The 19951-nt window shown below is 45.7% G+C and overlaps 1 protein-coding gene across 1 annotated transcript in view; it reads right to left on the bottom strand.

Moving 5' to 3' along the window:
* The window catches only part of LOC119461556 (dnaJ homolog subfamily C member 13-like), a 147425-nt gene that overhangs the window by 39656 nt on the left and 87818 nt on the right, over positions 1-19951 (bottom strand). The window contains 6 exon segments of the mRNA XM_037722900.2: positions 1156-1272; positions 2843-3115; positions 7184-7363; positions 9589-9780; positions 13272-13456; positions 16670-16805. Coding sequence (XP_037578828.1) covers positions 1156-1272; positions 2843-3115; positions 7184-7363; positions 9589-9780; positions 13272-13456; positions 16670-16805 — 1083 coding nt within the window.

Here is a 19951-nt window from a genome sequence, read left to right as displayed (position 1 = left end):
AGAGCTATCATAGTAAGACAAGAAACTGGAATGTTTTTCTCAGAGCCTCATGACACAGACTGTAATGGTTACCTCACTGAATGATTCATAGGGTTTAATGTCCAGAAGCAACGGAGGAGCATGAGAGATACTACAGTTGGGCCAACGAATAAATTTTGACAACTTGCAGTTTAAGTAAGCTTTCAATATAGGGGAAACTTGCCTCCAATCGTGCCAGAAATGTAAGAACTGGCTCCATGACACACAGATTGAAACACACTGATATAGGTCACAAGAAACTTTATGAAAGCTTGAAGGAAATATTTGACAAAATATGACAATGAGTGCAAGAAGAACAAAAAGAACTCATAATATCAGTGGCCACACAGCCAGTGTGGTCGCTGATATTATGAGTTCTTGTATTTTATTGTATCAATGTTCGTAATAAATAGGTACAATTATATAGCAACTGTAATTCACGCTAGCCATTGTGAACACTATGACTGGCATGCACTTTTGTGACGAATGAGTTTAACCATAAAACTAGATTTTAGCATGCAAGCATGGCTCAGATTTGTTTTGTTTTAAAAGCGAAGCTTTTCTTTGCCAACCTCGCTGAGTTTTCATAACCGCGGGTGCTGCGGTGTGGCTGTTCTCTAGCCGAATATGCCAACCAATCACAGCAGAGGACGCATGCGACATTGACGCTGGGTTCCTTGCACCACCACCAGATGGTGCTCACCTCCGCGCATCCACGGAGGTGGCCGTGTGGGGGAAAGAAAAAAAAAAAGAACCAGAAAGCTCGTCTTCGCGCATCCGCGGCAGTGTTGGCGGCATTGCATTAGCCTCTCTACAATGCCTGAATAAAGCCTTCCCTGTCACTTTGTGTGAACATTCAGTTAACACAAACTCGTGTTTAGACTCTTTATGCACTCGCACAAAGCTTCGCTGTATACAGATTGCAACTCGTTGGATCTGCGGCATTTTTTTTCGACACAGTGCTCTGGTAACCCTGAAATTAAGCCAACACCACAAGGCAAACACACGTTGCTAAGCACTGGAATGAGCTTGCACTTCAAGCAAGAAAGCAACCAGGAAGAAGTTCATCTTAGAGAAGGTACATACACGATACCGCCAGGCAGAACAAAGCATGGCCCGGTGATGTTCGTGCCTTACCTCAAGGGGGAAAGTGGGCTGCTCATTATAGATGCGTACAAATATCTCGCCCACCACCAGCTCCTCCTTGTGGGCACTGTACACGAAGTTGGCACCATACGATTCGTCGCACTCGCCCTGCAAAAGTAAGACCAAAACCTACAGGGAGGCACTGGGCATAACAGCACGTCACGCTGAGGGTTTAGAATAGACTGACAGATGATCTGTCATCGACTTACCATGATCAACACCTGCACAAGAAAGGACCCTATTTTAATTTTATGATTACAACTGCATTAAGCAACGTTCATGTTCGAATTATTGTAACATCACTAGTTTCAAAGTCCACAAGAAAAAGAACCCAGGCTCTAACAATTCTCTCCAGTGCTTGGATTTATTTACTGCAACAGCAAAAGTCTCCAAAATGCTATGCAATATTTGTGAAAATCCCATTTAATCCCCCCAACCGTTTTGCAATGTCCACACCTCTTTGAGCAACCTTCTCTAGCATGGAGACATCCTGCAATTGTGAACGAAAAAACTCAGCACCGACTTACACATTCTGCGCCTCCCTCTCGCACTGCACCTCTTTCCCAACACACTACACCTATAGCTTCTCCTTTGGCTTCTGTGCATCATTCAGTGCAACTTCGACTCTGAGGCGCAATTGCCATATGGCTATGGTAGCACAGCTGTTGTAATTTATGCCAATGGATGGATAGACAGGACACGTAAACCTAATTTCTTTAGCTCATAGCTGCTGCCACAGTAAAAGCCTGCCCTCATTTACTACAGGCATTAAATGAAACGCGAACAGCAGAGCACATGGCCTAAGCATAACTGAAGATAAAGTGCGCGCCATTGACAGGCGCACACAACCGGTTTGACAGCACTGCGTGATGGTGCCTCCCCTATACGGCAATATTTTTGTTTCTGTACCGGTTCTCTTTAGTTTAAAAGCGAGAAAGTAAAATCAAAGAAAACAGAAGCTAGAATACACAGTATAGGGCGAGTATTATCACCCAGTGCGGTGAAACCGTATGTGTGGTCGGCATCAAATTAAACGCAAACAGCAGTGTGTGTGGTACAGCTTGGGCCATCGCCATTACTGTGCCGTCATATTTTCTCACTTTCAAGTAAGAGAGAACCAGAATAGAAGCGAAAAATATCGCAGCATAGGGGGAGCATAATCGCGCAGCGCAGGCAAACCGGATGTGCGCGCCTGTCAATGGTGATGACTGGGCAGCATGCACTATACGTTCAGTTATGCTTAGGCCATGCGCTCTGCTGCTCACGTTTCATTTGATGCCTATAGTACGTGTGTCCAAATAAAGTGACTGACACTCATCCATGCATGCCAAAGGTACTACACTCCTGCCGCACTCTTTCCCACTTTCTTTGGTTCAGCCAGCTCATTAGACCAGTTTTTGGCAGTTTGCTGACAGCTGACACACACAAATCTAAAAGCAAAACAAAGGTAATGTTTTTCGAGGAGGTCGTTTACAAATGTGGCTCAATTTTCAGCATCAAAGCTGTGACTAGGCAGAAGTGAATCCAGAAACACGTCATTGGCATTTGCACACCACACCAATGACATGCACAGGTGGGTGCCGGGAACACTCGGAAAGGGCAAGAAGTGATCGACGACGTCTTGTGTAACAGTGTGTAGTAACAACCTATTGAGCAAGACTGTGCCTGCGGCACCTACCGATCGCACGACTGAGCGCTGCTGCTCACGCAGATACTCCCGGAGCTCGGCACGGGTGGCATTGTCCCAGAGCAGGTAAGGGTTCTCCGTGTTGGCCGTCAAGATCCGCAGAAGTTCCGGAGCTGGAAGGACGCCCAGCTTTCTGGCCAGGTATGGGGTCAGCAGTGCAGACAGGGCCGTGCGAGCAGCTGCATTGGGTGGGCATGCCTCGTCTAGGCCAGCCAGTCGTGCACACGCACCAATGCTCTCTTCAGCCAGTCGATTCGCAACTTCCTACACGAGGAGAGAAAAGGCAAGGGCAAAAGAAAGGTGACAAAAGGGAAAGAAGTAGGCATAAAGAGAGCTTGATTACCAATAAAACCGATCAGTAACCATTGCTATACAGATTCATTGTTCATAATGAGCCACTGCTCTGTACAGCCAGCTGATGGGCGACTGCTTACATGAGTGGAAGGAAAGAAGCAGCATCTGATTATGAGGCATGCCGCAGTGGGTGGCTAGATTAATTTTGACCACTCAGGGTTCTTTAAAGTGCACCCAATGCATGGTACACAAGCGTTTTTGCATTATGCCCCTATCAAAATGCAGCTTTGCATGCAACCCCGCGACCTCTAGTTCAGCAGTGTAACGCCACAGCCACTGGGCAACCATGGCAGGTGAAAAGAGAAAGTAAATACGATTATTAGTAAAACAGATTATCAGCGAACTGTCAAACACATAAATTTCGGGAGCTGTACAGCACCTTCATACAGAATGAGCTGCCAGCACAAGATTTGCTTAACAGTACAACTTCTTTATAACAAAGTAGAAGGGGGAACAAAATTGCTTTGTGACATCCATTACTTCATTATACAGTTAAACCTTGATATAACAATGTCGGTAAAATCGGAAATTTGCTTCGCTATATTGAAATTCAACCTTCCATGCAAATAGGTACTGTCACCAATTAATTTTTATTACACGGAAGGAGCCGCAAGATTTTTCTAATTATCGAGAAATCGAACAAAGGAAATTTTAATGAAAACAAAAAAAAAAAAACATTTTGTTGAGATTGAGAGTTGGTGACGAAAGATACGGTTTCATGCCGTTTCGGCAATATTTTCATTACGGCGGTACAAAGCCAAGCCCCTATGCTTTCGCGTGCACTCCTCCCCCGCAGCCGACAGTGTCGCCTGCAGTGGGACGCCGCTATCATGAAAAGAGCCAGGAGCAAGGAGTGAATGCTTCATCTGCCTCTCACTTTAAAGGGGTCCTGAACCACCCCTCGGGCTTGATGAAAAAACACAGTCCGCGGAAAGCATACGCTGCTGTGAACAGGGATGGAAGCGGCCAAGGAAGTTTTGGAGCAGCTCTGGGAGCTGCAAATTTGGCCCTTTGAAGCAGGTTTAGAGCATGAATTGTCCATTTCGAAGCAGGAGAGGCTTGGTAAGCTTTCTTTTTTCTCCACCTTCACCTCTGCGCGCTGCTGCCATTTTAGGCAGGGTACACTGCCTACACTGCCGAGGAGGCGAGCGCCATCTGGATGTTTCTGCAAGTAACCTACCCGGGCTCGTGCTGTTGGTATAGTAGAAATGCTGGAAAAGGGGTTTGTGTTTGAGTTCCCTCGTAACAGAATTGTAATTTCTCGTACATTCAAATTACAATCTGACACAATCTGAGGAAATTCAGCATAGTTGAAAGCAGGGGATCCTTACACTGCTCGGCCGGCATATCAGCGATGTTGATCGTCGACATGGATGCGAAGGGCGTTGACACTGAAGCCACATCGGAAGGTAGCGGTGATCGGGAAAGCGCATCGGCGTCGGAGTGCTTTCTGCCCGATCGGTAGACAATGCGGATGTTATATTCTTGTAAGCGAAGTGCCCAGCGGCCGAGGCGACCTGACGGATCTTTCAACGAGGACAGCCAGCAAAGGGCGTGGTGGTCGGTAACGATGTCAAAAGGGCGACCATATAGGTATGAACGAAATTTGACGAGAGCCCAAATAATGGCCAAGCACTCTTTCTCTGTGACAGAGTAGTTGGCTTCTGCCTTCTTTAAAGTGCGACTCGCATATGCGACGTTGTACTCATGTCTGTAGGTAGCAATTAAGTTGTACTTTACGATTTTTCTGACAGATTTACCTTTGAGAAATTCAATTTTGTTCACTAACACTTTGTGCTACATGGAGCCTGCATGGTTCGAGATGATTTTCCCAGCCACCGACGCCGGATTTTCTGCGACACGGGGCCTTTAACACTGTCGCGTTAAAATAGTGTAGCCACAGAGCAAATTTCAGTGACGATTGCAATTTCCATTGAATATTTGTGACCAAGAAGGTCAAAAAAAAAAAAAAAAGATATGCAGTTCGTTTGTTAGTGTGCCGCACTATCATCCCAGTAACTGGACGTAGAGTACGTGCGAAATAGATTTAGAAAATCACTTGCACGATGTTAACTCATTATTCGACGCAGATGTACCAATAGAGCTTGAAAGCAAGTGCTAAAATGTACAACAAAACTCATGAGCTACACGCTGGGCAAACTATATATAGCACAAAACGGTTTTCATTTTCTTACAGCCTAGTTACAACTATGCCACAGAACATAGCCAGACTCCAAAGACGCAGATGTTGAAATGAATTGCTTAGGCTTGGCTTGCAGGGCTAGGCGTTAGCCAACACATGTCTATCTATGGCTGTGTGGTTGCCACTGAATGGGCACATCCTGCTAAATTTGGCAACTTCATTCGAAATCAGTGTTCTGGCACAAGTTGGTGAAGCTCGACAGTTTGGCAGAAGATGGCGCAATAGCCGCAGCACTTCCATCTCTGTGTGAATATTGCAGCCATATTTTGCAGTCATTTGTCGCGTGGAGCTTGCAAGAGGAGCACGAAGTCACCTTTTCCTCAAACAATCTCTTTTTAACAGAAGCCTGCTCCTCACTCTTTCTGGCTGCTATATTTTGTCATATAGCAGTTTTCCATATGCAGCTGCTATTGGCCGATATCTGACATCAATCAAGAATGGCGTTTGGATCCATGCACTTCTTCCTACTGTTACTGTTTACATTTATTGACGTAGTTTAACAAACAGGATGAAGTAAGTGACAATCTGCGTTTCGAATTTTGATAAAAATTATGTATTTCCAGAAGTATGACTATCGTACTATTGCCGACTATCATCTGCTAATGCTCAGCTGTGCCCACTTGCATCGGAATGACACTTTGGCCATACTGATTATCAGTGCTGTACTCGTCGGGTCTCGTTGATTTCAATTAGTTTTGAACTCTCAACTAGCCTTGAACTACGTGAAACTTAAGGTCAGACCACACGCACGATTGGCAGCGTGCGCTCACTCCTGGCCACTTCTGGCTAGATGCCTTGGCAGATTTCGCTTTGTATTAGCTACTGCGCAAAATGCTCAATTTGGTTGTGGCTACGATTCAATGGTCAAGCTGGCCCAGGACAAAGCTGGTCTGCACCACAAAGCCCGGCCACACTGGAGCACATAAGTGCAAGCGCGCACTCCAGCCCTGTCATGCATAAAGGAAACGCTGCGCATACGCACTACAGTTGCATGTAGCTGCAGTCTGCTATGTAGCTGTAATGCAGTGATTTGGGCTTGTTGGTATGACATTGTGAGGCTTATAGCGCATGAAAAGACAAGGACGATCGTCCTTGTCTTTTCATGCAATATAAGCCTCACACTGCTATGTAGCATAGATACTGCGGCTGCCACGGGATGCCACAACGAACTTGCTCGCTGAGTGTGCTGTGGCTCAACGAGCAGAGACGTGAGGGAAGACGGCGCTTGTGAACCTGTATAATTAAGGAATGCGTACTACGTCCCGCGACAGTGGCCCCTTTCCGATCTTGGTAATCTTCAGCACAATAATTTGACTATGCTTCACCGCATAACAGACCTGTATTGCGGTGAAGCTTACGAGTCAAGTTCGAATTATCTGGCGAAGACCAATATTGAGGTAAAATAATGGAAGTTCGGGTCCATAGAAATGCATGGCATGAGCAGAATTAACCAGAGTCGAATTAATAGAATTCTACTGTATTGAAATTATGTATAAACACACTTCGTTATATTAAGGTTCGAAATATGCTCTGTTCAATGGACAAGAAGTGTCAAAAAGTTAAATACTTTGTTATATCGAAAATTTCGCTATTTTGAAGTTCGTTATATCAAGCTTTAACTGTATTGGGGTTATAATGTAATGTGTCTTTCTAGCTGTCAAGAAATCTTTAAGTCAAGAATCTACAACTATATTTGTTGCGACAACCATAATTGGGAAATTATGGCAACTAGCTTGCACAAAGTGAGTATGCAACTACGTACTGCTGCCCCCTACCTGCTGGTTGGTCTCGAGAGCACTCTCAACACCACCCTCGCGCAGTGTGTAGTCATAGTGGAAGGCCGACAACAGAAGGTGAAAGAGGGCGCCAGCTGCCAGCAGCCGTGTCTGCAGCGCATCTTCCACCGCTAGGGCACCTACACACCGCACCAGTGCCAGGCATAGCTCTGACAGGTGCTGCACCGAACATAACCAAAAAATTCATTAACATGGCAGTGCAAAAGAGACAGCGATGCACAGAAGAGGATGCACACAGGACAAGGCACTGAACTGAAATTTTAATGCACTGAAGCAAAAGAATGGAATTTTATCTGTATATGTATTACCCTTCAAAGAATACCAGCTTACCAGAGACATGGATGATACTAAAACGCTGGTAGCAACATCTTCTGATGCTTTTGTCCGACAACACTTATCAGACAATTTTGTTTTACAATGGCATTTTTATTGAAGGAAAAAGTACAAAAAAAGAAGCTGTGTGATTTTGTCGCTACCAATGCATTCCACCATGAGTCAACTATATATGGTTGGTCTCTGCAATAATGAAACTGTCTCCCCTCTGGTTAAAAGCCAAATGTATAGAACTTTCACCTTGGCTAAATTGGTAATAAATGAGTAGAACATACTATTGAAGCAATCTTAGGCACAGCTGCAAGGTTGGTAATCATCCGAATTTCTTATTAGCCGCCTTAATGTGCTCAAGCAGACAACACATGCATTTGGTGGTTAGCGGACTATGACGCAAGTCCCATCATGGTGCCTCAGAGATCTCTCAACACGCCGCGAGCAGCCGCGGGCGGCACCCAACCTCGGAGGTCATGCCGAGGAGCCATAAATTCTGGGTTGTGCGTCACTTCTGGTGAGCGGTAATGGTGGCATTTTTTTTTTTTCTGTTTTAGTATTAAGCACACTTACTTTTGCACTTTTGCAAACGTTTCGTGATGCATCCACTTGTATTACAAACATAAAATTTTGCAAGATGGCTGCTCTATATCTTCACTCTCTAAACATAAGATATGAAGCTGTTCAATATTTCGCTGCAGTTGGCTTTTCAATTTTGCTGCACCAAAAGATGGCACTACCAATGTAGCTGTTTTTGTCAGCGTCTCCAATAACCTGGCATACCATGAAGAGCAATATGTATGCAGACAAGCTAAACACTCTTCAATAGAAAAATCCTGCCTGCCCAAGAGGCATTTACAAAGGTGGGTGCTTGGGCTTGGTGGCATGACATAATGCACTGCACATCGTGGAAAGCACAGGATGAACAGATTGAGAAGACGATACAGTGCAAAATCAACTATGAGCAGTTCAGTGGTTTGTGTCGAGAGATGTGCTGCCCTCTTTGTGGCCTCTCTAAAGACAAGCCATTTTACAATCTGTTTCTCTACCAGAAGCTGCATGACCACAGTTGCTCACTTTGTTTCTAAATAAAATTAAATATCCCCTCCAGGTGCCAAACAACTTCAACATCACTCAACATCACTGAATCTTCAAAATCACTGAATAAGGACATCAGCAGAACGGAACGAAATTTAGAATTTCCCCATTAGAATTTCCCTACAATCTAACTGTGTCTCAAACCCAGATAAAAATATTTTGGCTACAGGAACAAAACTGGTGGATTTAGCATGTAGTTTAGTTATAACACACCAAGCTATTTCAGAGAGTCATGTGATATAACTACCTCTCGGCAAAAACAATAAAATAAAATCATCTACGTTATTAATACACTGGTGCTGCTAGTGTATTATCTGGACACCTAGTACAGAGAATCTCATTCATACGTTATAAAAAAAAGTGAGTTAAAATGTACTAATTGAGAAAACGTATGATCGGAAGTCAGTTTAGTTGACATCTATGTAATTCAAAGCGTTGCGCAAATTGTTGCAGCATGAGTGCGCCGACACGAGCCGAGCTGGCGGGGCCCAAGCAGCCCCGAAACGTGCATTGTCGTTTTTACAGCTTCCACAAGCTTAAGTTTGTGTGCCACGAATTTGGCCAGGGTCAGCAGTTTCTTTAAGCTGGGCACTTCGACGGGAAGTCCTGACGTGCAGAATCATTGCCGTGCTTCAACCAGGTAGGGCCTAAGCAACTCGAGACGCACATTGTTTTCCTATTGCATAGTGTCCTGACACTGTGACTGGAAATATAAACAAAATCGAGCTCGTGGGCAAACAGCATAACACGATGCCCAAGATGCCTCCAGAGTGATAAATGACAGCATTAGCCATCTTGTCCCTCTTTTCCTCTCTCCTTTCTGCCAGCACAGAGTAGTTGGCTGAAGAGCGGTCGCCGACCTCTATGTCTTTCATATCATTAAACATTTCTCTTCTCTTTAGTGTTTCTTCAGGCCTTAAGCACTGAACAAAGCACGACAAAACAGCAAACCCAACACTCACATCAAAGTACAGGCCTCGGCAGAGGTCCCTGGACAGTCCCTGCATGGTGGACAGGGCCTGCCGGCAGGCTGGGAACTGTGCTGCCACACCCAGGCAGTGTGCCGTATGCATCAGCACCTCCACCTCCAGGGCGCCCTTCTGGGAGCTGTGGTTTAACATCTCCACACTGCACGACAGTGCACGCTCCAGCAGCTGCGAGAGGATAGAGGGACACGTGTTTTAACTCTTTCACACATGTGAGACTGTTTTTACGACAGAACCGAGTGCAGTAGGATCTTACGGGAACATTAAAGGAAAATATTAGGCCTAGTTGGATTGTTAGATTATTCGTCTAGAAGTCTGTCACTTTCTACATGCCTACATAAAAAAAAATTAAAAATTAAATTATGGGGTTTTATGTGCCAAAACCACAAGCTGATTATGAGACACGCTGTAGTGGGGGACTCCAGAATAATTTGGACCATCTGGGGTTCTTTAACGTGCACCTAAATCGCATTTCTCCCCAATCGAAATGCAGCCGCCGTAAACGCCTACATGACTGTTGCGTATACAATTGCCACCAAAGGTCCCACAACTGCTCCTCAATCTGCATCGCCTGAGCCAAAACAGATGAGTTGACGCAATTGCCCCGTAACTTCCTTCTCTGCCGCTCTCTGTGAATCAGCCAGTGCTGATGGCACATGAGAGGTACCACAGTCCAAAACAAGTTGCGCCACTCAAATTTTTAATTTTCATTTTACTCTTGCTAACAATATATCTGTTCTCACTATGAATGACAAATTCATTATTATGGTAGCTTAATCTTTCAATCTAGCTCAACTTTCTTCCTTTAATGTCGTTTTAAAGATGCAAGACTGATGCGGTACCATTAGATATTTGCATTGTCCAAAATTTGTACCATCCAGAACTACTAAAGCTTGTACACCGAGGCAGCAGAATTGCATTCGTGTAGGTGAAGCGACGGCCAAAGAATTAACGCACAATTGTTGACTAATTTTTCAGACATAGTATAAACCACAAAAATGCCTGAAAACCAGGCAGTCCGAAGAAACTTACGCAAGGAAAAAGGAAAATTCATTACCTTTTACAACACCGTCTGAATGAAAAGCTTTGTAATAGATTTTTGCTCAGTCATGCTCATCAGTATGCTCTAGTTGACATTTTGTTATAGTTGGTCGTGTTCCCTATATGTGTATAGTGTACGTCGTTTGTCACTGAGTTTGCCCCGACGGCACTTAAATGGCCAACTACAATGAAAAAACTTTGCTTAAGTTGGCTACAAGTTAGTACAGTGGAATCTCGATGATACGAATCTCACCGGGTCACAAAAAATATTCGTATTAGCCGAAATTCGTAACATCGAAACACAATTAAATCTGGCTAAATTTGGGGGGATGAAGGGATCAGATTGCGAAAATCGTGAGAAAAATTGATTTTTGAAAACCACGCGTTTCGGTATCTGCAACGCCTAATCTACACTGTATCAAAATGGTTTAGCTGAAAACGCACTAAAAGTGGCCGAAAAAGATTTATTCGTCAGTGCGCAGGGCGAGAAAACAGGTTTAAATCGCGCAATATCACTGCAATTCACGGAGGCATATCTCGTATTTCCTGCTACCGAGCGCTGCCATCTTGGTATCGTTCGAAAGCCCAAAGTTTCGCCGTACCGCTTCTCAATTCGTCCATCGTCGCCATCTTGTAACAAACGCGCAAACACAAAAGAAGCGCGGGTCTGCAATAGGTAGTCACACGGGCCCTCTGATGAAAGCAGGCCTCCGATTGGCTGCTGCTGTGGCAGGGGCAAGATGGCAACCGCAGTTGTCTGCTTCGTAAACCACGCCGACGTCTTCACTTGACACGCAGAATTCGGATTACTGAAAGCTCCCAGGTTAGTGATGGATCGTCGCTCGTTGAAGAAAAAATTTTGGACGAAGCACGCCTTCAGAATACGGAAGCGCAAGCCTCCTACGGCAAGAAAAATACGGCGATTAGCGGGAGAAGCGGAGGAGCACCCGACTGAACGTGCTGCGCTACCTTGCACCGTGGATTACGTGCCACGCTATTTTGCATCGTGTGACTCCAGCAGCGAAACCAACAATCGCCCTGTGCCATCGGCACCAATAACGCAGTCGATGGAAGACGCGCCAACGGAGGCTCCCGCACCTGGGCGTACGGCCACGCGAATCGGCCGAGATCGTATCTCGGTAGACATAGCTCGCTGCGACTAGTCAAAATGGCGCAAACACAAAGAACGCGGCCCGAAGCACAGCAGCCACTCCGTCCGATGGGCGGCCGCCGAAAAGGAGGAAAACCACAAAAGCAACAAAAGCGCCACGGCTTCAAACTCTTTGCACCCAGTCGCGGCCTCCGCGATGTCCGGCGCCGCGTCTGTGCCTCCGCACCAAAAGAGAAAGGGAGAAAGTGCGTGACTGCGCGCTGTTCTCTTTCGCGGCCGTCGGTGGGGTGGTGTTTATTTGTATCAACTGACGCGGGTCGAAAATCGATTCGTAACGACCGTTCTCTTGCACGTTGCAAAGTAATGGGGCTCGGCCGGGACCACGGAAAAATTCGTATCATCCGGAAATTCGTATTAGCCGTGATCGTATCATCGAGATTCCACTGTATAAGTGAATGATGTAGACTATTAAAGCAATATTGGCTATGCCATAGGGCTGGTAATTGTCTAGGTCTTTGATTTGATGCCCTTAAATAGCACCTTAGCAGACGAAGTGGCCACTTGGTGGTAAGCAGATATGATATACATGCCAGAAGTGGACACTGGTTCTGAACATTCTGGCATTTCTGGTGAGCAAAAAAGCCAGTGTTTTTCTTTTTTTTTGAAGTATCGCTAACAAAGATGTTCACCTTCCCAGACTTTTTGTGCTGCATTCACTTATATTTCAAATCTAAATTTTGCGTGGAGGCTGCTCTGTATATACACTTATCAGAAAAGGCTAATGACATGGTCGAAAATTTTGTTGCAGTTGACATTTAAGTCGCACTCTGAGAAATAAGTATGGCGATAACTGCCTCAGCATGAGCATTCTCTTCTCCACCCAGCAAGCGCACAGATGAAGTTACAGTCCAGTGCCTGTACAACAAAGAAATAATTCTGTCCCAGTTCTATTCCGAGCTGTGTGGTACACGACCTTTACAAGGTAATGACCTGTATAACGAATGATTTCAGAGGCCCCAAGCACTTCGTTATCAAGCATTCGACTGTACTACAAAGAAGGTCTAGAGCCAACCACCATCGGGTTTACATGCCCACAACACCTCGGCTCAATCACTACCGCAACACGAGTGCAGTATGCAGACAGCTTGATGACAGCTCAAGCATGCACACGCCAGCCCAATGAATGTACACGCCATGTAGAACGTCATCCAGACCTATCAAAGTTAAATTAAATTAATTACGAAATTTAACGTCCCAAAGCTGCACAGTAGGTTATGAGGGACATCGTAGTAGAAGGCTTTGGAATAATTTCGGCTCCCTGGGGTTCTTTATATGCACCCAAAGCACGGTACACGAGCGTTTTTGCATTTCGCCGCTATTGAAATGCGGTTGCCACAGGCCACAAATTGACCCTGCGACCTCGTGTTAAGCAGCGCAATGCAGTAGCCATTGGGCGACCGTGACAGGTCCAGACCTGACAGGTTCTAGCTAGTGAAGCTTACAGTACCTGGAGACCACCTTCCCTGCGCAGTTCCTCAACATTGAGTGGCGAACAGCTCAACGTGTGCCAGGCGGTCTCGATGGCTACGCCCAGCAAGGGTGTGGCCTTGCTTCGCAGTTGGGGGTCGTCCAGCTCCGACTCCATTAGCCGCAGCAGCAGCCCATAGCCCGCATACTTGTATGGCTCCAGCTCTGTGCATCAATGTACATTGCACTGTGAAGCCAAGCCCAGTCCAAGCATGAGCCATAGAAAAAGACAGTGCTTCCCTCTGCACATGGATTGTTTGGAACGAAACAAGTAACATGGTCAGTTAATTTTTTTTTTTTTGCTTCATCAAGTGAGTGATGTCGAAAATTGGACAAATAAGATTAAGAGTCACGCTCGGTGTCCAATCTTAGCTTAAGCGGCATGTGGTGGCATGGTGTGCCAATAACAATTGCCCCAGGTGACAGAATCCAGCGAAACCAGCACTACATGATACGTACAAGCCGGTGAAAAAAGCCAAAAGGATTGATCGGTAAAATAATTGTTACAAAACCTGGGTCCAAGTTACCCTCCCATTTTTCATTATCTAAGCAAGCAATGCACAAACCAAACAGTGCCAGAACGATGGTCCATTTCACTCACATATAACGAAGTAGTGGTCATAATGAAGAGATCTTGACTTTCCCTTGCCAATTTATGCATTTTCAATACAGTTAGTGCAATTTTAATGAAGCATATTTTATAAATTCACCAGATGCAGCACAGTAAAGTGTTGCGACAGCCAGGAAAGAGTTAAATATACTAAAAGCTTTGACAAGTAACCTTGATCAACAAGGTCCACAAATAGAGACTAATCAGAATATAGCAGTTGGAAGACCCTGCAGTGTATGTGCTTCTGCAAGACTACATACAGCCAGTACCACTATGCTCCCATACTTTTCACCTTCTGTCCTTCTGTATCATTTTACAAGCCCTTTTACATGTAAAAGAAAGGTATGGGCTGGGGAGCCATTATAGTGAACTGTCACATAGTCAATGATGACAGTAGCAAAGCATAGTGCATAGTCACACAGCCACCATTTTATAAGAAGTGATAAGAAAGGCGACTGTGTACTTAATTTAGATGAGGGTCATGTTCAGGAAGAACACAGCAGAGACAGAACTCGCGGACAGGAGTACACAACTTGAGCGCCATCTTCGCGCTCAAGCACAATCAATAACTACCCTCTATTCAGAACAGCATATAACACATACATACACACAACCACTTTTTGTAAGCTGTGCTCCTATAGGTATTAACAGTGTGTGTGTGTGTACTGTTGAGCTTTTATTAGGTGGTACAGTAGTCTGGCAAGTAGTATACAGATGAGCCCCCTTATAATGCTACTGTTTTTAACAATATATCGGATATAACAAAGAGAAGTCACAGCACCGTCCATTTTTACGTGTGTTCTATGGTAAAATAAACTGCTTACTATAATATTCCCATGCTACATTATTGGTTACAACAATTAAATCCGGCTACTGGGTGTCTGTGCCGAAAGGAAAAATATTATAGTGACGTTTCACTGCGTGAACACGGGTTACCGGCAAGCATATGGGTACTGTTCGGGAGTTTCTAAGCTATGTTGTCTTGCCTGACACGCCTGCATTGTCAGAAGTCACCTAGCAAATTCTTCGGGAGTCTCCTGGGCACGCCTAGCCCACGCCTTTGCTGATCTTGTTCAGCTTGTGCTCAGCACTTGCCGACGACTTCGGGGTCGGTCGACTCACGCTCGGCCTGCTGCCACTTGCGCTGCTGCTCTGTCCTTCTTGCTTGGCGCTCAGCCTCTCGGTTGCCAGACGAACACGGTACATCCATAGTGCACACAGAGTCTGTAGCAACTGCCAGAAGAGGTGAACCGAGCACGCCTCCGCCTACCCTCCTACTCCGCGACGCTCTGCCTCCTTCCCCCTCCCCCGCTCCGCCGCACACTCCTACTCTCCACCTCCAGGCACCCTCCTCCTCTGGTACTCACTTCCCTCTCCCAGCTCGGCGGCTTCAGACTTAATCTCGCCGATTTCACAGACGGGAATGCACGCTTGCGCCTAATAAGATTGCGAAATTCTCAGAAAGAGCTGCTGCACCGCACCTTAGCCGCACACACATGAAGTGTCGCGCACGCTATCTGGCATGCCTTCGCCAGATCAAGCCTCACATGCATCTCCCTTCCTTTCACATGCATCTCTCTCCAGACAGGAGAGATACACACAAGGCTCGCGATGCGGCCAAGGCGTGCCAGGCGGCGTGCACAGCACACAATACGGGTGAGGCAGCTCACGCTTTTCTTTTGCGAGGTTTCGCTTTCTTTTTCCTTTCATCACAGACACCCAGTAACCAAATTCAATTGTTATAACCAATAATGCGGCATGGGAACATTATAGTAGGCAGGTTTATTTTCCCATAGGACACCCACAAAAGGTCATGGTGCCGACGCTGCTCATTGTTAAATCCAAGTATTGTTAAAAATGGCAATTTCATGAGTGGGTTTGACTGTACTTCTTTCTATTTAATTAAAATGTTTAATGTCATACCCCTCATTTTTTTGCATTTATTTTTTGTGAAACCCGGTTATAACAATTATTGCTTATAGCAATGGAATTTCCTTGGCACTTGAATATTGTTATAGGTGGGATCGACTGTAGTAGCATGGCAGCATTTCTGGATGGTAATTTACGAAACTGTTATTACGAATTAAGTTACATCGAATGCAATTGCCATGCATCACGTCAGGCCAGACAATGTTTATTTGAAGCTTGCTAACACACTGAGTAGTGGGTGGCTACTATGACTTGTTAGCCGCCACAAATTTCAAAAATTCTAATCTGTTCAATCCATTAAACTACACGTAGGTACTGCATGCTGAAACGATTTAACTCGGAGGTAAAATTTTGTCTAAAAAGTCTAGAGATGGTCTAGTCCTTGCTCCATTTACTTTGCAGTTTCTCTTACATTAGGTAAAATCGTTCCAGGAGACAGCTGAATGTGTAGGACATTGATGGCCAAAATGTGGCTCAACAGCCAATCAGACAGGCTGTAAGGACCACTTGAGCAGGTACTATCGTATCACGAGGCTCTTTTTTTAATTATGTGCACTATATACTGTGTCACATTTGTTGCTGAGCTAGAGAAACATGCTTCATGAGATCTTGTTATTAGCCATGTTTTTATACTTCCGTCAGTCATGGTTTCTTGGTAAAAATGAGGAACTGTCAAAAGACACTGGAAATAAAGTCAACAGTGGCAAAATATGTAATTCCGATGCTTGGTATGGCTCTTCAATGAAATAGTCCTTCCTTGAGGCTCATGGGATATATGTTTGGCCACCTCTGGTGTAGGCAATATGCCCAATGCCTTTTAAGAAGCCATCTTGCCAGACCTTTAGCATGTCGGCTGAAGAGAATGGCCTGCGTCTTGAGCAGCAGCTGAAGGTTGATGGGGTCGGGCCCATCAAAGCAGCGTTGAGTCTTGTCGGACAGCAGCTCGTACGCCTTGTTGACCTTCTCAAACTGCTCCTGTGGGTCCCATCCAAATGAAGCATGCGTCACTCAGCGCTCAGTACAACGGAGCTTGACATAAAATGAAAAACATGAATGGAGATCCTAGGTACAAAGTACATCAGTGCTCGAGAATATAAAGATGATAACACATAGATTTTGAAAAGAAGTGCCGCTCAAATATGTGATCAGCAATAGAAAAAGGTGAGACCATAATGTGTTTAAATATGAGTAGTAACATGAGATTGCCAACTACATAAAACACATGAAAGGGAAAAATTGTCGTCCACCTGAAGGTATCCCAAAGCTACAGAGGAAACTTTCCCACGTATATGCCTTGGAAAGAATGCGTTGCAGTTGAAAAAGTTTGTCCTTGTCTGGGTGTCGAACCTGGGACCATGTACGCATATGACAAAGGTCCCTTTAAAGGGTCCCTGAAACGGTTCGGCCAAATTTTGTAGACGTGTAGGGTACAGCTACAGTAAAACATTCGCCTCACAATTTAATTGAAGCGTCTTATATTAAGAGAGCTACGGACGATTACAAGTTACCCTCCTCCCTAGCCATGTATTTCCTCCTCAACTCGTTTGCCGAGTGATCGGGGCTAAGCTCCGCCTTCGCTCGCTCTACGTCATGTCGTGACGTGTTGTCATCTACTTTCGATTGTCTTCGAGCCAGCGCGCAAAGGCTCTCCAACATCTCTGCTAACCGCCCGGCCGTCAATCTCCAGCAAGAGCGATCAAGCAGCGTGCGCTGCGAGCGTTCTGCCACAGCACCGAGCGTGTCCTGTATTCCGGTAACCACAGGCGAGCTGGGAATTTTGACGGATAGGCAGAGGCATAAACTAAAGCCCCTCCATACCGCTGTGATGAAGGAGCTTCGTAGACGTACGTGAGCGGCCTGATCGGCATGCAGAGCTTAACCAGCCAAATACAGAGCTAATATTCCTGTAACCAAGTTTAAAACATTTTAAACATACAAAAAGACAACGTGTTCAAGATTACGCTCCTGCCAAAAATTTGAGCCAGCAGCAAAGTAGAAAAAACTTGGTTACTGCTATATTAGCTGTGTGTTTGGTTGAGCTTTGTGCCGCCAGGTGGGTGCACCGTGCAAGCAGTTCACGTGTGCGCCTCTGTTGATCACGTAAAACGCGGTAAAACAGCCAGTAAACTTACGCTTGTGTTTACTTGAATACCGGACACGCTAAACTCTATTGTGGCAATCCTTCGACGTGAAGTGATGGCTGCAAATGCGTAGATGCTGGCGTCGTTTGGATACCGACAGTCCGATGCACTGCAGCCACTCCGCTCGTCTGCTGTATTGCAGCGGGGCACGATGTCGCAGCTTGACATGTCGCCGATCGCTACATTTGCAGCCCACAACGCAACAAGGGCAAACCATGGTGCTCGCGAAAGGAAAGAACAAGACCAACACTGACCGCGCAGCTCTTGTCAACACGGAGCATGTTTTAACACAAGCAGACGACACTTGCCGTGGGCCAGAAGTGCTTTTAGTGTAGTGATACATGTCCTTGTGCATTCTCCTTCTGTTACTTTCTTTTTATCGAAACAAATTAACTAACATCTAAACGCTTACGAACAATATTTGTTCACCATAATGTTGGAAAAATTATCGATGACGCGCCTGATTAGCTGCCCTACTGACGTGATATGGTCAAATCGTGTCAATTGGTACCAAAACTCAGCCGATAGGCATGCTGCGATAAGTAGCGATGTACCTTTTGAAAACTTTATAATAAATTACACACTTTAAACGGAGCGCTTAGATGCGTCAATTAATGATCAGAAGGACCTACTCTAATGACTCAGTACGTTTGTACAAAATCGTTTCAGGGTCCCTTTAATAAAACTTCCACCACCGGGATTTTCAACAAAACTGATTTGCCATTCACAAGACACATTTCTGACATGCTTTCAGCTTAGTGTCTCGCCCGTTGTCAGGTTAGGTAGGAGAGGTGTGCAGACATAATGTAGGAGAGGTGCGTAGACGCCAAGTAGCAATACACTAAAGATATGTCAAATGTGCATAATCTGTGGCTCCCTCTGAAGGTAGAAACTCCACATCTAAGGATAGCGTTACACTGAACTGGAGCACAATATTGACTTTTTTTGCACGCTGATGAGAATAAAAGGTCTTCATTTCATTCAAGGAAGCATAACTGTTTATGCCCTTCAATAAAAAGAGTGTCATGTGACTAGCTGCGTTAACACTAAGTGCAGCACAAGTTCACTCCTGTCAGTGCTACACTCAATCAAAAAGGCAAGTGTTTAGTGCACAAACTTAAAAAGGACAGTCGAAATCTTCAAGTTACTTGGAAAGGCAACAGTTAACTATGGTGCAATGTTGTCGCGCGGTATAAGGTACCTTTCTTGTAACAATACACAACCGCCATTTTAGTTGCAAGGCACTTCCAATGCACCAAACTGCTTTCTGATACATTACCAATCTTCTGATATTGCTATGCTTACCCTTTCCTTTTGGGGGTCGGCACACAATTGCTTTTTGTGCAAGGTGTGAGCTGTGTGGGGATTGAGGGAGGCACCGGCGTCATTGCGTGGGCTTCACCTGTTCTGCCGTCCCTCGCCAACCCCGTCCGCTCCCAATCGGTTCCAGCGGTCGCGCTCCACAGGCAGTGGTTTGCGGTGAGGGCGGGGCGCTGACGTCGCCACGCGGCCGCGCGTCGGCTACTAGTTACTGAGCGGGGCTCTTTTATCTCCGGGACCAGCGCAGGGTACGTACATGCTTTCCTCTCGTCCGCCGATACTTTTGTGACTAGGACTTGAGCTCGCGCACGGTGCCTTTGCCCGTTCGGGGAGCGCGTACTTTGTGCTGATCCTTTCCTGACGCTAAGCTGACGAGCGGTGCCTAGTGCTCACGTGAGGTCGTACCACGCCAAGCCGCACTCGCCGAAAGCCCAAGCTGAAGGACATTGCCCGAGCTCTCGCGAGTTGACCTATTGGTTAATCGCCAGAGCAAGCAGCATGGCCGCCGGGACTTTTCCTGGCGGCGTGTCCCAGCTTGAGCCTGTACTCTCGCAGCGACGTGTTATAGGCGCCTGTTTCTGTATTTTTGCCCTGGTGCAGGACCCCTTTGGTTCCCCACCGCGCGGGCGTTTGTGCAGTGCTGGTGCCGACGGATTCAAT

Source organism: Dermacentor silvarum, chromosome 8 (assembly GCF_013339745.2).
Source record: "Dermacentor silvarum isolate Dsil-2018 chromosome 8, BIME_Dsil_1.4, whole genome shotgun sequence".
NCBI lineage: Eukaryota > Metazoa > Arthropoda > Arachnida > Ixodida > Ixodidae > Dermacentor > Dermacentor silvarum.
Note: the sequence above shows the minus strand (reverse complement) of the source record. Positions and strands in the feature narration are given on the sequence as shown.